Source organism: Pempheris klunzingeri, chromosome 20, assembly GCF_042242105.1.
Source record: "Pempheris klunzingeri isolate RE-2024b chromosome 20, fPemKlu1.hap1, whole genome shotgun sequence".
NCBI lineage: Eukaryota > Metazoa > Chordata > Actinopteri > Acropomatiformes > Pempheridae > Pempheris > Pempheris klunzingeri.
Window position 1 is genome coordinate 12,117,705 of NC_092031.1, and position 14,922 is coordinate 12,132,626.

The window sequence follows — 14,922 nt, forward strand, 5'->3', positions numbered from 1 at the left end:
TTTCTGTTTGATGTAAGACATTTGTTTTGTGTTTCTTTCCTTCAGTGCCACCATGTCTGATTTAGAGGATCATGGGTGAGTCAATTCACTCTTTAAACTTTCCTACATTCATAAAACACGAGCTTCTGTTTTACGGCATGTCTGATGGATTATGTATTTTCTGATGAATTTTCATTTTGTTTTATTTAGAGGCCATCACGAGGGTGAGGACTGACATTTACTAATTAGTAGGATTAGATTTAATAATTCAGTAAAGCAGGAGTTTTCTCATCCTTTATCTCAACTGCTCTGTCACTCTTTCCCCAGAAGAAGATGAGGAGCAGTGTGAGGGAGGTGAGACTGAACTATGTTGATGAATTGAACTTTTCTTAGAAATAACACATTCAGATAGAAGCTATACCGGCAATCAGTGGAAGAGTCTCCACACGAGAACTAATGTAATCCAAGTCCATCATCATTAGCATGTTCACACAGGGGGAAGTTAAAGTTAACTTGTAGCTGAGCCCATTAACAGCTCTTTATCTTTTGTAGGGCAGTACACACATCAGTTATGAACAGTGGCCATGAACTAAGGGTGTTGTGATGTATTAAAACTTCAGATTTGCTTCATGATTCTTTGCCTATTACACTTAAACTTGGATTAATTGTCACTGGTGTGTTAAAAAAAATGAGCTGTTCCACTTTTTCATTGCTGCTCTGGCTGCCATGTTGAAGAAGAACGCCCCAAATACAAGTAAGACTACATAGTAATACTCAACATCAAAAAATATTGGCAGATCTGACCTCTAAATGCACTGCAAAGATGTAAAAATATTCTGACCAGTGAAAAAAAAACGTGTTGATTTTCCTTCGCTGTATTTTACAGGCCACTGGTCACACAGCTCGCTGCTCCTAAAATCCCTGAGGGGGAAAGGGTCGACTTTGATGTGCGTTCCCGCAAAATTGTTTTTAATTAGACGATAACAGCAGCAAAACAGAATAAAATAATCTTGATGTGTGTGTGTCCACTGGCCCCCGTTAGGATATCCATAGGAAAAGGATGGAGAAGGACCTTCTGGAGCTGCAGACTCTGATTGATGTCCACTTTGAGCAGAGGAAGAAAGAGGAAGAGGAGCTGATTGGGCTCAAAGACAGGATTGTAATGTCTTTCCTGTGCTGTTTTCATTACTGTTTGTCCATTTTATTTTGGACTGAGGGAGAGATTTGCCAGGATACTCTGACTATCCAGGATAACGGTGATTAAAGGGCCACGTGCAAACGTATAGCTGACGTGGCTTTTCTGTTGTAGGAGAGTCGCCGGGCAGAAAGAGCTGAGCAGCAGCGTGTGAGGGCTGAAAAAGAGCGGGACCGACAGACACGGATTGCGGTAGTTAATGTGTAACATTGTATTACATGCTGTTTCATCCATGCATGTCAATAGTTATCAGTAATAATCTGGATTCATATTTAGACCCTACAAACTATAAAAGAGTAATTTAAGTACTGCAGTAATCAGCTGAAGATGGCTTCCTCAGGAGGAGAGACAGAGGAAAGAGGAAGAAGAGGCAAAGAAGAGGGCAGAAGATGAGGCCAAGAAGAAGAAAGTTCTCTCCAACATGGGGGCTCACTTTGGAGGGTTCCTAGCCAAGGTCAGAATAACACATTTGCAGGCAGGTGTGTCACTGTACACGGCTAGTGAGTGTGGGGGGCATATAATTTTTCGTGACCTCTGAAAGAACTGCTCTACACGCTAGTCAGAGATCACATGCGTCTGGTCCTCCTGGAAAGTGAGTCGTGTTTGTTTCCTGCAGGTAGAGCAGAGGCGAGGTAAAAGGCAAACTGCAAGGGAAATCAAGAAGAAGACTCTTTCAGAGAGACGCAAACCACTGGCTATTGAGAACCTGAGAGAGGACAGCCTGAGGTGAGTTTAAGGTCTGATGCATTTTGATTTTAGATCAGCATGATTACATTTTAAACCAGCTCCATTATAGGAAGGCCAGCTGGGTAAGCCTGGGGCATGCCATCTAAAGCTCCTGTAAAAAAGTTTTTTTAAAAAGTAGCTGGTGACCTTTTATTAAGATTGTAGAGGGTAAATACTTCTTTCCTCTCAAGATGTTCATCTGTTGTGTTTTAGAGAGAGAGCCAAGGAGATGTGGGAATGGATCTACCAGCTGGAGTCAGAGAAATTTGACCTGACTGAGAAGATGAGGAGGCAGAAGTATGAGGTGAGTCATTTCACTGAGAACATACAAAACTTGTATTTTAAAAAAAACACGTGACGTCAGAATCTGTGAATTGTTTGTTTGTTTGTTTTTCAGATCAATGTCCTCCTGAACAGAATCCAACATGCACAGAAATTGTGAGTCAATCTGCTCATTTGAATCTCCAATGACACAACTCCCACATGCCAAAAAAGAAAAAGTAGAATATTGTATAAAAAGCTGCTTTGCATCCTCTATGCAAACATACCACTGACAGGTGGAAACAGTCACATGTACACAGGAAATGCCAGCACGGCTTTTTAAACACTCCCCCCCCCGCACAGGATGCACTCTATATCTAAGATATGTTCCTATCAACAATTGGTCACACTTTCTGTGAACTACGCCTGTCCATGATCCACTTTACATTGTTTCTTTTCTTGTCTCAATGCAGCAAAAAGGTACATGGTAAGGGGAAGGTTGGAGGACGCTGGAAGTGAACTCCCCCCAGGAAGCGCTAAGGAACAAGATTGCGGCAATTTTGCAGTGTTCATCACTTCAGCTAAGAGAGACATAATATATTTTTGTGTGTCATTTATTGAAATACAGCCACTTGCAATTTCATCTGTATTATTAAAATGAACGTACACATAAAATGGGCATTTTCTATAAGTGTTGATCAAATTGGAAATTAAATCTGATTGTTATTCTTGAAAATTACTTAATGGACAAACTGTTACTACAAACAAAAACTAATTGCTGCCTGAGGCCACTCACAGTTGCTGCTCACCTCCTTATGGTGAACTTCCTTATGAAGGAAAAATAAACTGCATAAGATGCACAGAAGAAAATGTCTGTGCTGTGAAGCTACATCACCTTGACTACCAATCTGTCGTCTATTGTGAGGGTGAAGCTGCTGACGATGGGAGCTCTGCTGAAAGGAACCATCTTTACTTCCTCTGTGATATGAAAACAGCATGGACGTCATCACTCTTCCGCACAAACCACGGCTCGAACTCAGCCTCGAGAGCCATGCTCGCCACTTTCTTTGCGAAGCCTGTTTCCTGCTCTTTGTTCAGATCCAAAATGTACCTGACATGAACGATGACAAGCAACTTCAATGCAAAGACCACAGTTACAGTTATTAGCTGTGTATCAGTGAGCTTAAATATGGCACGTACACAAAAGCAAATACTCTGCACTTGTGAATTACATGGCATAGTGACTGTACTCTTGGTGACTGTACTGTCACCATGGTAACAAGCCCTGCAAGCCCTGTTACTATAAAAACCCTCACTTGGCCAACTCCACGACAAGCACAGCGTCTGGTGCAGCAATCTGTCTCATCGCCGGGCCCAAATGGTGCGCGCAGCTTTACAGTATTGACAGAGAGGGAAACAACAACACAGAAATGAATCATGGTCTGCAGACGAGGTGAAGGGATCCTATTTAAGGTTCATACTGTATTTATGAGAATATCAGTAATTTATTCAGTATAATTAGAGAAAAATAGCTCCTACCTAGCAGAGAGGTAGATGCTGTTGAAGAAGTGGGAGTACTTCTGTTTTTCTGGCAGTTTTTTAAGTGAGTCCATTGGCAGGAAGGTCACAGAGATCCCATTCAGATGCATCAAATCTGAAGAGGATTTCAGAAAATTCACAGCCTAAAACATCACATTTCAGTAACTGTTTTCTGCGTGCTGAACATCACAACAGGCCACAGAGGATCCAGTTAACCAGCTCTTGTCATTGCGGGAGCTGCTAATTTTGCTCTCACCTGCGCAGCACTGACAATCGGTTGAAGCCTCTGGCTGGCTAGAGTTAACAGGTATTTACCATAAATGGTGACAGATTTTTGGTCAGACTGTGGGGGTGGCTCCTCTGCGTCTGTGTGTGACAGAGAAGTAGTGGGGCAGCCCCGTCTGCTGGACAGGGACTGGAACAATGCCTGTACAGTTGCATAGGAGATATCCTGGGCTGTCTGGCGGTGTGAGGAAAGGAAGGGAGGACAAAAAAAACAGACAATTAAACTTAATCGTTTAATTATTATTTAACATATGCTCTTACTATTTCATTCTACCTTGATGTGTTGCCCATTCTGTGTCTTCAGCAGGCTCTTGTCATCTGTTTCAATGCCAAAGGAGAGGTAAGGGCTAGAAACAATGTCTCCCCAGTAGCCTCTGACAGCCACTTTGTTCTCTCTCTGTCCAGACACACACTAAGTTAGGTTCCTTCATGTTGTTTTATTGCAGCACTGTCTAGAAATACAGACACATACCTGACTGAACACTCTTGAGGAGAGCAAACTTGGATTGGTTATTTGGTAGATGCCTTCCCTCATTTCAAACGCCAAACCCCGCTCCCTCCATCGCACATATTGCTGTTTGTTGATGACATGACACTGCAGATACAGTACAGACAGAGCGTCCATCCTTCAGTGCAACATACAAGCCCCCAAATTTCTGTCCTTCTGTCCTGAAAAATAATTTCATAGGCAAATTTGGGAAGCATGTATTAATTGACAAATATTCAAATACCCCTTTCTCGTGCAGTTTCATTGTAAGGTCCCAATCAAAGCAGCCCCCCTTAGAGTTGTAGCGCGTTCCAAGGTGCTGCCTGACCCGATAATCCCAGGTTTTGGACATTAAGATCGGAGCAGAACACCCTGATGAAGGAGATGAAGACTGAGGCTGCATCCACAGCTTGAATATCCTGGCCAGCTCATCTCGCTCCTTGAACTGCAGAAATATAAAAATATGAGTATGAAACCTTTAGACTTTAAACTGAATTTGTGGAACACTCGCATCTTTGTCCACTATGTACAGTATCCTGAGTGTGGTCCCATTTGGTGTTAAAGGAACACACATGGTTTTACCTTGAGAAGAGTTGTGTTCAGACAGGGGTGTGCGGCCGTCTCCAGTGTTTCAGTAACAGCCAGAGAGAGCTGTGACGCTGCACGTTTCAGTGTCTCCTCAGTCTGACTACGGATTTCACTGTTCCCAAACACCTCCAGGAAAACCTCTGTCTTCTCTGAAAATGAAAGAAATACATGGCAAAATAACTTAAACATTTAGGACACATCTTGCTTTGTTAATAATTATAAAGTAATCAACTTCACAAAATCCCACCCACCATTATTTCCCATGCTTTCCTGGGGTGTCAGTGCCAGGTAGAGGAGCAGCAGCTGTCTAGCCACCTCCTCCATGCTGTTTTCTATCACCCACACCTACAGTAGAGCAGAGAAAAGACGTTTGCAGCTCACAGTATAACAAACCACTTTGTTCTCAGGGGTAACATGACCGTTTAAGAGACCCAGGCTCACGTGGAGGCTTCCTACGTCCTGCAAACCAGCAATGGTCTTCAAGATATGCCGTGGATCTCCACTGCCAACCAGTAAAACATTGGCCTCCCCTTCAGGTCTCACAGGGCCTAGGCACAGAGACAGAAAGTAGTTCCAACACACCATACTTCTAGAGCAGGGTACCAAAACTCTGTGCCATAGCACTGAGCAGTAGTAACCCATTCTTAATTCATTTTAGACTGTAGTGTACAACTGTTTCTGAGGATGTTAATAGGTCCCAAAATAAGGCATTGAAAAAAAGCTAGTGCTTAGTTAGTTAGTAGCTACTGTTTCAGCATTAGTTTCAAAAACATTTCAAAGGATATCATCTGTGCTATTTAAATGGGATGGACAAAATTAAAATAAACAGTAAAGTACAAATACCTCAAACTTGCACCACAGTAGAGCACCTGAGCAAAATGTACTTAGTTACTTTCCATCACTGCATTAAAGCATGCACGTGGATCCCCCCCCCCCCGCTCGTGCACCTGAGGCTCTCACCCATACTGAGCAGGTCGCGCGCAGGACTGAAGCCCCACCAAGTGATGCAGCCCGCGCCCTCCGACACCCGTCCGGCACTCATCCTGTAAAGGGACCGGAGGAGAGAAAAGAGAGGCCTCTCTGTGACTGAGAGCGGGTCACATCATGACTCAGCCTGAGGAGGTGATCCGCTCACCTGAGCTAGCTTTGCTTTGCTTAGCTTAGCATAGCACGACCGCTAGCTAACGGCTAGCTAACTAATGGTGCTTTGTCAAAAGTACATCTAGCTAATTACAGTTAGCTCATCAATGAAGCTGTCACAAACCAAAATAAGGTGATGAAACCTGTCACAAGCTGCGACCGGATACTATCAACTGAAGCAAAATAGATGTGAAAAGCTCACCTGACAGACTGAATTAAGTTTGCAGGTCGCCGTCTGAACAGAAAGTTTGGGTTCGGTTGCTATGCGACCGTTTCTGTGTGGCGTAGACAGGCGCCGTCTAGCGGTGATGTATCTGATACCATCATCCTCTCTCTTTAGATTATCATGGTGAAGTGTGGGAGGGCGACTGTGATGTCCATAATTATCTTATCTCTAATGGCATTATATAGTCATTTCTACCACTGCTACTGTATTTATTGTTTCTATTTAATGGCTTCTCACAGTTAGAACAACAACTAATACTAACTTAAATAACCCACTGAAGTTAATTTGAAAAAGAAAGAGAGGCTTTGATGGGAAATGGTCTGTTGTGGTTTTAATTGCATTTGAAAAGATCCAAAGCATTACATCAGAGATACTTTGGGACTCTGTTGCACCACAGCACTAGAAAAAGAGCAAAAAGGCCCAGTAGACGTACCATGAGCTGTAGAAGCTGAAATCCTTCCTTTATGCTTTTACATTTCACTAGGCCCATGCTTGTACACAGAAGATGCACATTGACAGAGAAGTGTTTTCCATGTATACAAGTACAGAGTCATGTTGGTCACAGTATAAGGTAACTTGGGGAAGTTTTTAAGGTTTTAATAACAACAAAATATCAAAAATTGTCCGTAAATCACACATACTTATGCACACATGCACACACGAATTAAAATATATTAAAAGACACAAGATGGAATACAGAACATGCACATTGAGACAACATCAGGATCAACAGTATGTTGCACATCAGCTGTATTTGATGCTCAATCAGGGTGCGGCACTAACGAGGTTTTGCTTTGACGGCTGCATCGACTTCTTCCTCTGGCAGGAGAGTGTGCCACTGGGCTACCGGACGTCTGGGATTGGCAAGCATATCTGACCAGTGGCGCAGGCCCACTCCTGTAGCTCCATAACCCACAAAGGTCTTTCCAATGGGGTCATTGCTTCCAAGTTTATCATAGTCAAATACTGTGATGACGACCTGCACTTTCTGAAAGAAAAAAGAGAGATGTGTTAGGGAATCATTCCCCACATCGACACTTAGTAATATGTTCCATTTCAAATTGATAATTGATATGAAGACACAGCCTACCTGTATCTGCTCAAAGGGAACATCGAAGCTGAAACTCTCGTTAAAGTAAGGATTGAGCGTGTTCTTCTTTACTGTCGTCTTTTTCTTCTTAATCCGTTTCCCATTTTGCTGCAGAACAATCTTCACATACGGGTCTAGTGGAAGAGAAAGAAATGGTGAGAGTGTTCTTGTTGAAGTAGCCAATTATTAAAGGGAGTTACGCAAACATCTGACGGAATGATAGTTAGAGGCAGCAGGCTAAGTTACCTGATAAGCCACCAACATCCATTTTCTTCAGATTCTTTGCCTCCATGATGTTCACTGTCAGTTTTCCAGCAGTGGGAACATACCGTAAAGAAATGCAAATATCGCCCAGTTTTTCTTGCTGAAAACAAAATATTTTTGATTAGTCTCACATCCCATCAACTTCAAATGAAGTCATCTTTTATAAAACTGCAGAGTATCATTATTTGTTATTATTATATATTTTGAATATTGTTTTCCAGCACAGTTATTTTTTCCCCAAATTTACATTGAGTGACAGAAGGTTGAATGAAAACACAACATAACATACCTCCTCCTTCTCACCACTCTCCACGTCTCTCCATTGTTGCATTGGCTGGCCCAAATCAACACTGTTCATGGGAATCTTTATCTCCCCAATCATATCATGCTTGGAAAATCGATCAAAGTCAAAAACTTGCAGCACCAAAGTTTTTCCGCCCAACTCTGCATATGGTATCTAGACACAGAGGTGGTTACACAATTGAGATGTCAAATAGCTGGAGGCAGACAGTTTAGTTTACGTGTAACAAAATGTACGAATCAAGACAGTAACAAAGAACATATAATGACAGGAGACACTTAAAACATACTGCATTGTTGTTTTTTGGGGAGGGATACCTTGACAGACGCCATTCAGGGAATGAAAGACTAAAGACGAGGGGAAGTAGAGACACAGGCCAAACGTCTGCCTCTTAAACAGTGACATGTCATCAACAAGCTGGAGCACCAACACAAGCTGCGACAGAGACATAAAGACAAGAGAAAGAACAAACAGACAAAACACAGACAACATCAACCAACCACGAAGGTACAATGTCAGGCACGCGGTACCTTGAAGATGAAGGTCTCGTTGAAAACGGGGCATAAATTCTTGCGCTGAACTTTGGTCTCATACTTCTTCTTTTTGTCTGGCAATAAAAACACTTTGACATAGGGGTCCGAGGTTCCCCCCATGTCCATAGCAGCAAGGTCCTGAGCCTGAAGGATACCCACTATGAGCTTCAGAGGGAGGAGAACAAGCATCAGCGTGACCAGCGGTAGGAAAAAGTTTAAATCCATTTCCCTATGTTCTAATCATTAATGGGAATGTCTTTGACGAAAGTCATTATGATTTTGTTCTCACAGAGGACCTACCTGAGAATCTGTGAAGTTGTAGTCCAACGAGTACTCCAGCTTACCCAACTTTTCCTGTTCTTTCTCCTCTTCCTCCCCTTCCTTCTTCACCTCCCCCTCCTACAAGATAAAAACGTCACTGCTTTGGATATTCATTGGGAGGCTCTAAATCAGGTAAGATTAGGACATTATCCAATAATAATAGATTCATAGTAAAATTATTGGAAATCACACACCTTCTCTCCAGCCTCTCCTTCGCCCTCCTTTTCCTTTCTGCGCCGACCTGCCTTCCTCTCCCTCACTTTCTTCGGCTTTTTCTTTTTCCCAAAGCATTTTTTGAAAACACAGAAGATGCAGCATGCCACCAAAACCAGGACCACCACAACAATGGCTCCCACTGCCCACGTGGGAACTGCAAAATAAAAAGAGGTGAATTCACTCATCAGTATTCACCCCATGTCCTTCATATTGACTATGATAATATATGTGTGGAAAAATCTCACCCTCCAAACAACAACAATAACCCCAAAAAACAAAGACAAAACATGTGAGTCTCAATACTTTAACTATTTCCTCTAAATTATACCCTCTCTATGGAAGGATTTGTAAAAACTTGTCAGTCTTTTTTACTTTCATATGTCAGCTTGGAAACAGAACCAAGAGCATAATATCACATGAATTAAATAGTATACCATTGAAATAACCTGTGGTGCTTCTTACAACAATGGATTGGAGGGTTCTTCTGAGCGAATCTAGTTTTAACTACATTTTTAAGTTCTCCTTTATCTGTGGGCGGTTTGCTGACCACACGTCTTCTCAACAACACCCTCCTCCACAATCTGATAATAACACACTCCCGGCTGGGAGTGGCCCTGTATAACCACAGTCCCCAGCAGTGCAGATCATCATTAAGTGCTTTACTCAGAAGACTTTAGAGGTAGTTGTTGACCCAGAAAACAGGCTCAGAAAACATGTCCAATATATCAGAAACTCTCAGTCAGTGGCTTTGTGGAGGAACTTTCCCTTCATAACTATAATAAGTTGAATTTTTAAGATTTTCTGTTCATTAAAGGCTGCTTACTTCAGGGCAGAGGTTGATTTTCTCTTTCAAATAATAACCAAATGTATACAGTTTATTGCAACAAGTAAATTAAGTTATGTGTTTCTTTTGGACATCTTCTTGCAAGTTCTAAAAGTGACTTACTTGGCAGATGACCAAGTTCATTCATGAACTTCTCCTTCATGTGGTTGTAGTCGTGGCTGGGGTGATGCTCGGTATGGGAGTGCTCATGGTGTTCAGTATGGGAGTGCTCGTGATGAACTGGCTCCGTTGCTTCCTCAGGCTCTGGTTCAGACTGCTCCGCAGCCCTCCGGGCCCGGACCTCGGCACTGGTCAGCCTCATGTCAGCTGTCAAAGCAGCAGAATCAGAGCAGTTATTCACGTGTTGTCGCCTTGTTATGTTATCTGTCACGCTGGCCCCAACATTGACAGATAACACTACTTCATATGTACGCTGTGTAATCCCCAAGTCCAATGCGTCGCAGTTCAGTTCAGGAGCACAGGACATCTCTATGCCAGATGCTCAACATGGCTGACCCTAATCCCTCTGTTACTCTTGTTCTCTGTCATCTCCCCCGCCCTGTAACCCACGATTTCACTCCCTTGTTTTTCCCCATCGCCATTTTTCTCTCGTCATCGTCTCTACATGTAACTGGATTAAATTCTGGCACTACAATATTAATCCAAAATCCCAGATCCTAAAAGCTTAGATAAATAGGGGTTGGTCTCCTCTCCCTATTTTCCCCCCTTGGAGAGTTTTCTACAATGATGATTGTTCATTAAAGCAATTCAAAGGAAGTTCAGTGGACTATGGCCATGATTGAGGGGAAATCCTCCTCCTTTACCTTGTAGTTTTCATGAATATTTATCCCCGTACTACTTACAATGAGAACAAAAAATATTTGAATTTTTTAGAACATAACGTACATGAAAAGTATTTCTTTTTTCTAGCTGCAGCTCCTTTTTTTAGAAGATGATGCTGAATGAAATGAAAACATTATTGGCATGTGTTCACATTTATTCTGTTCAGGTAACTTATCAGCTGTTAAATAGGATGTGATGATTTTGTTCGGACTCACAGCAAACCAAAATCATTCACATCAAAAGAACCAGTCAAGAGGTTAACTAGTCCTTTAAGTGGGTATGTCCAAAACCAAATGGGATATTATCATTAGCGTAGCGCTCTTGCACTTATTCATAACAAAAATGTTTGAAATCTTATGCATATTTATCTTACCTGTTGATATGTTCCTTTAAATTCCTCTATATTGAAAGAGCTTTTGGAGCAACTTTTAGTCCAAATTGTGTTTCTCGTTGCTTCCCCTTTGGCCTGTTGGAGCCCTCACACACCCATCGTCTCTCCTGTGTGCTGCTGACTCTGTCTGGCATGGTCCCTGAAACCCTTTCCCTCAAAGCTAAAGCCAAATCACTAGAGCATTGTGGTTTAATCCCCCCCTACCCCTCCTCCCCTCCCGATATTATAGAAGACTGTCAACACATCTGTTGCTCTACATCTCTGAGTGAAGATGCATAAAGAGCAACAGCAACATCTTCTCATATTACTTCTCCACTGTGGAAATATTCGCATGTTCAACAATTTAAGGCTTCTCCTTGTTGAGTTGGAAAAGTGTTCATTAGACTGATGAGACATGGCAGAGGTGGCTGTGTTCATCCATTAGACTGAAGAGATTGTAGCGCATCCTGCTCTTCAATAATCCCCTTTGGCGTAGCTGTCCTCGCAGTCAATCATCAATCTACCAGCAACTTTATCTCAGAGTGGATATTCCATCCTCCCCATCCCCTGGCTTACCATTTTACTGTACAAAACTCATATCCGTATTTAGAGCTCTGATGAACCATAATCCCCAGCCGTGCTCCCACGTGTTTGCGCTGCTACATCTGGAGATCTCTGAGGCTCCGATCCAACGTGCAATAACCTCCTTTAATAGTTAACTTACTAAAGTACAGAGGAAACAAAACTTACACAACAACAAAAACTGAATATTGTGAGCTTCATAGCATTTATTACAGGACTGTTGTACTTGGTTGCATTATATTCCCCCTGTGGTGTTTGGTGTCTTGTCAGCACATGGCTTTTGCATTCGGCACCATAAGCTAATTAACAGGATTTCTTTTTACCCTATGATGACACTTCTTTAGATTTTAAGTACACAAAGCAACACTAGGGATCAGTTTAATTATACCCTTACAGTGTTTTGTTCACACTCTTGCATCATCCTATTCAGTCATGATATTTTCCTCTTGGTCAGAGAACTGAGAACAGGACATATGCCTGGCTGCTCCGTTGACACACTTATGCAATTGAATCTCATCATTGCTGAAACATGTAATCCACTAAGAAGCACCACAGATTGTCTGGTAGCCTAATGTTAAACATTAAGCTCCCACCCAACAGTGAGTAAGCAAAGTCCCCCTGTTATCTTTACACTGTTGTATAGGTGCAGACATGTCATTAGGAAGAACACAGAAAGTCTGTTTATGACAGGTCAGATGACTTTGTGTCTGAATGGCTTACATGGTTGTAAGAAAAGACTAACAGAAACAATATGGAAGTGTAATCTGACTTTATTCAATTAAGTGGCAATGATATTCCAAATCTTAAACTCTTTAAATAATTTTGACTCAAAATAGTATGCGTTTTACAAAATATTTGACTCAATGGAATGCATGAAACATGATACGACTGACTCGAAATGAACAATTGCATAATTTTAACGGCTTAGGAAAATGGTAGCTTTAAGCACCATGAGGACATTATTTTTCCACTGTGGTTCACAAGAAAAATTGAGGTATTTTCTGTTTTTTGCCTAGAACTTCTCTTGTGCCATTGGTATAAGAATGAAGTAATAAACTGTGTAAACTGTGTTTTATAGTTTTCTTAACGGAGAAGGATGCATAGTGTGAGGGATTGTTGCCCTCTTGACTTTTTGCATCATTTGAAATGTGGAGCTTATGTCACTGTACTGCTATGACCTTTTACAGAGTGTGTTTATCAAAGAGGTATTCTCCCATGGGTCCGTGTGTCTCAGTCGCGGTGATGCGGGTCAGGCTGCCGACATAGTCGCCCAGCTTCTTGATGGTGTCGTGGCTGTCGATGAGGAAGTGCTGCTCGAGGAAGTCGCACAGCTACAAAATAAGGATGACAGAAGATAGCGAGTAAGGTAACTTTGGACACAGTTAAACTTTACTAGAATAAACGATGTGCAGCATTGTAGCTGTATTTTTCATACTCACTAAACATTAGCCTTTAACAAACATTTTCATTCAACAATTGACTTAGATCAAGTGACAGTCATGTGTAACAGTGCCAGACTTACGTGAGGGTCAATGTGGAGGCCAGCTCTGCGGTGCACATCAAGGACACATGTGTTCAGGGACTTCTGGTAGTCCAGGGAAAAGGACATTGCATCCAGACCACCTCTCCAATCCTCTCTGCTGGGTTTCTGAAACAGAAAATTGATATTTGGATAAAGATGTGTACCAAGAAAGAATGAAAGAAAGAAATGCACCAATCTTAAAAAAAACAACAACCACACATTGACTCTTACAGCAATAGTCTGAAGCAAAATCCGGCCCCCTCTCATGTTCTGATATTCCAGCAGCTTCTCAGCCTGTTCCCTCTCTTTCACCGAGCGCTCCAGGAAAAAACTGGAGAATTTTGGCAAGGCAATATCATCCCTGTCAAAATACATCCCCTAGAGAGATGAGAGAAACACGGTATTATAGGGATTACAGTGCAGACACATGCTAAGAAAGCAGAATCCCAACAAAGAGGGCAATAAGTGAATGCAAAAACAGGATTTATGTACTTTGCATAACAAATAATGTACAAATACAGGGAATATACTGCTGTGGATTCACTTTACTAGTACAGAAGTCATACCAGAGAAAGGTAAGTGTAGGAAGCATTGAGCTTGAGGTTGATCAGCTTGTTGACGTCTGCTTCGGTCTCCGCATGGAGGTTTTGCTTTACCACAGACTGCATTTCTACAAGACAGAAAAATACCATTAGTGTAAAACCAACAACAGCTTAGATAAAGCGAATACTTAACTTCAGACAGATAGGTCTCCCGTTCCTAACCTTTCCTTTCTCAGTCAGACAGCTAAGTTGGCTAACAAACGCTTTGCTCGCTCGCCCTCTGAGTTCAGCACCTCAGCTTTTATGCAACCGATGATTATCAGCTTCAGTAAAACATCAGCCAGACTGCGGTCATGTGTTGGGGAGTGAGTCGAGTTCAAGTGGGTTGTAACCTTTCTGCTCAGGTGTGTAGGAGCTTATGCTAGCGTTAGCATGTTTGTTTGCTGTTATGATACTAGTTAGTCTTAACAAGCTATCGCTAGCCGAACCTGCATGCTGTTTAGCTAACGCTAGCATCAAGTAAACATTGATTAACTTCATAGACAGATATGTAAACTACGTCTGACTGTGACTAAAGCTTAGTCAATATTAGCCTGACATCGCCAGCATTGCTCTTGTCGCTCACCTTGTCTGTGAAAGTCACACTACTCCACTTCGCCAGTGCTCTAGCTGGCTTTATCTTCTTGTTTACACACGACGTAACGGCGACTTCCTCTCGGCTAACGTTAGCTAGTTAGCATTAGCCCCCTTATGTGTTCATAGTCTCTGTGCACCTCTGCTGCCACCGCTTGTGTCGGAGACGCGCAACATATTCCAGACAATGCGACAGCGTGCAGCCAATATACACTACTCACAAAAGGTTAGGGATATTCGGCTTTCAGGTGAAATTTCAGGATGAACCACCACCAATACATTTCCTGGTTCAGTTAGAACTGGTATTTAACAGTCCTCCTCATCATGCTGTTCACATTCTGACATCATGAGACCAAGACGACACCTAACAGTTGATCAGCAGCACCTCAACACTGGAGGCTTCAAACAGGTCCTCAGACAGAAGTCACAGAGTGTCATCAGGAGGTTGTAACAGTG

The 14,922-nt window shown here is 42.2% G+C and overlaps 4 protein-coding genes across 5 annotated transcripts; 1 reads left to right on the plus strand and 3 right to left on the minus strand.

Annotated features, from left to right (window-relative positions):
- The first annotated feature begins 311 nt into the window (after positions 1-311).
- On the plus strand, positions 312-2,942 carry LOC139219399 (troponin T, slow skeletal muscle-like). Its single transcript, XM_070851223.1, has 10 exons — positions 312-333; positions 715-733; positions 866-926; positions 1,022-1,138; positions 1,289-1,366; positions 1,515-1,628; positions 1,791-1,900; positions 2,114-2,204; positions 2,298-2,338; positions 2,635-2,942. The coding sequence occupies exons 4-10, from the start codon at positions 1,040-1,042 to the stop codon at positions 2,678-2,680; spliced, it is 579 nt and encodes a 192-aa protein (XP_070707324.1). The 5' UTR covers positions 312-333; positions 715-733; positions 866-926; positions 1,022-1,039; the 3' UTR covers positions 2,681-2,942.
- Positions 2,943-3,130: 188 nt separating this feature from the next.
- LOC139220357 (dynein axonemal assembly factor 3-like) lies at positions 3,131-6,102 on the minus strand. Its single transcript, XM_070852436.1, has 11 exons — positions 6,021-6,102; positions 5,502-5,608; positions 5,312-5,405; positions 5,055-5,209; positions 4,717-4,917; positions 4,458-4,580; positions 4,260-4,382; positions 4,016-4,160; positions 3,701-3,815; positions 3,478-3,552; positions 3,131-3,272 (listed from the first exon to the last, which is right to left on the minus strand). Exons 1-11 carry the CDS (start codon positions 6,100-6,102, stop codon positions 3,131-3,133), a joined length of 1,362 nt encoding a protein of 453 aa, XP_070708537.1.
- Positions 6,103-7,187: 1,085 nt separating this feature from the next.
- Positions 7,188-10,296, minus strand: LOC139219398 (synaptotagmin-A-like). The gene is made up of 9 exons (XM_070851222.1): positions 10,216-10,296; positions 10,068-10,179; positions 9,130-9,305; positions 8,915-9,004; positions 8,612-8,779; positions 8,070-8,237; positions 7,763-7,880; positions 7,517-7,650; positions 7,188-7,414 (listed from the first exon to the last, which is right to left on the minus strand). The coding sequence occupies exons 1-9, from the start codon at positions 10,294-10,296 to the stop codon at positions 7,205-7,207; spliced, it is 1,257 nt and encodes a 418-aa protein (XP_070707323.1). The 3' UTR covers positions 7,188-7,204.
- A 1,655-nt stretch (positions 10,297-11,951) lies between these two features.
- LOC139220307 (ferritin, middle subunit) lies at positions 11,952-14,580 on the minus strand. Of its 2 annotated transcripts, none has more exons than XM_070852384.1 (5): positions 14,459-14,580; positions 13,858-13,961; positions 13,523-13,669; positions 13,292-13,417; positions 11,952-13,100 (listed from the first exon to the last, which is right to left on the minus strand). In XM_070852384.1, the coding sequence occupies exons 2-5, from the start codon at positions 13,957-13,959 to the stop codon at positions 12,951-12,953; spliced, it is 525 nt and encodes a 174-aa protein (XP_070708485.1). In that variant the 5' UTR covers positions 13,960-13,961; positions 14,459-14,580; the 3' UTR covers positions 11,952-12,950. The 2 variants fall into 2 exon arrangements, with proteins under 2 accessions (XP_070708485.1, XP_070708487.1); XM_070852386.1 differs by lacking the exon at positions 14,459-14,580 and adding an exon at positions 14,056-14,148.
- Positions 14,581-14,922: the final 342 nt, after the last annotated feature.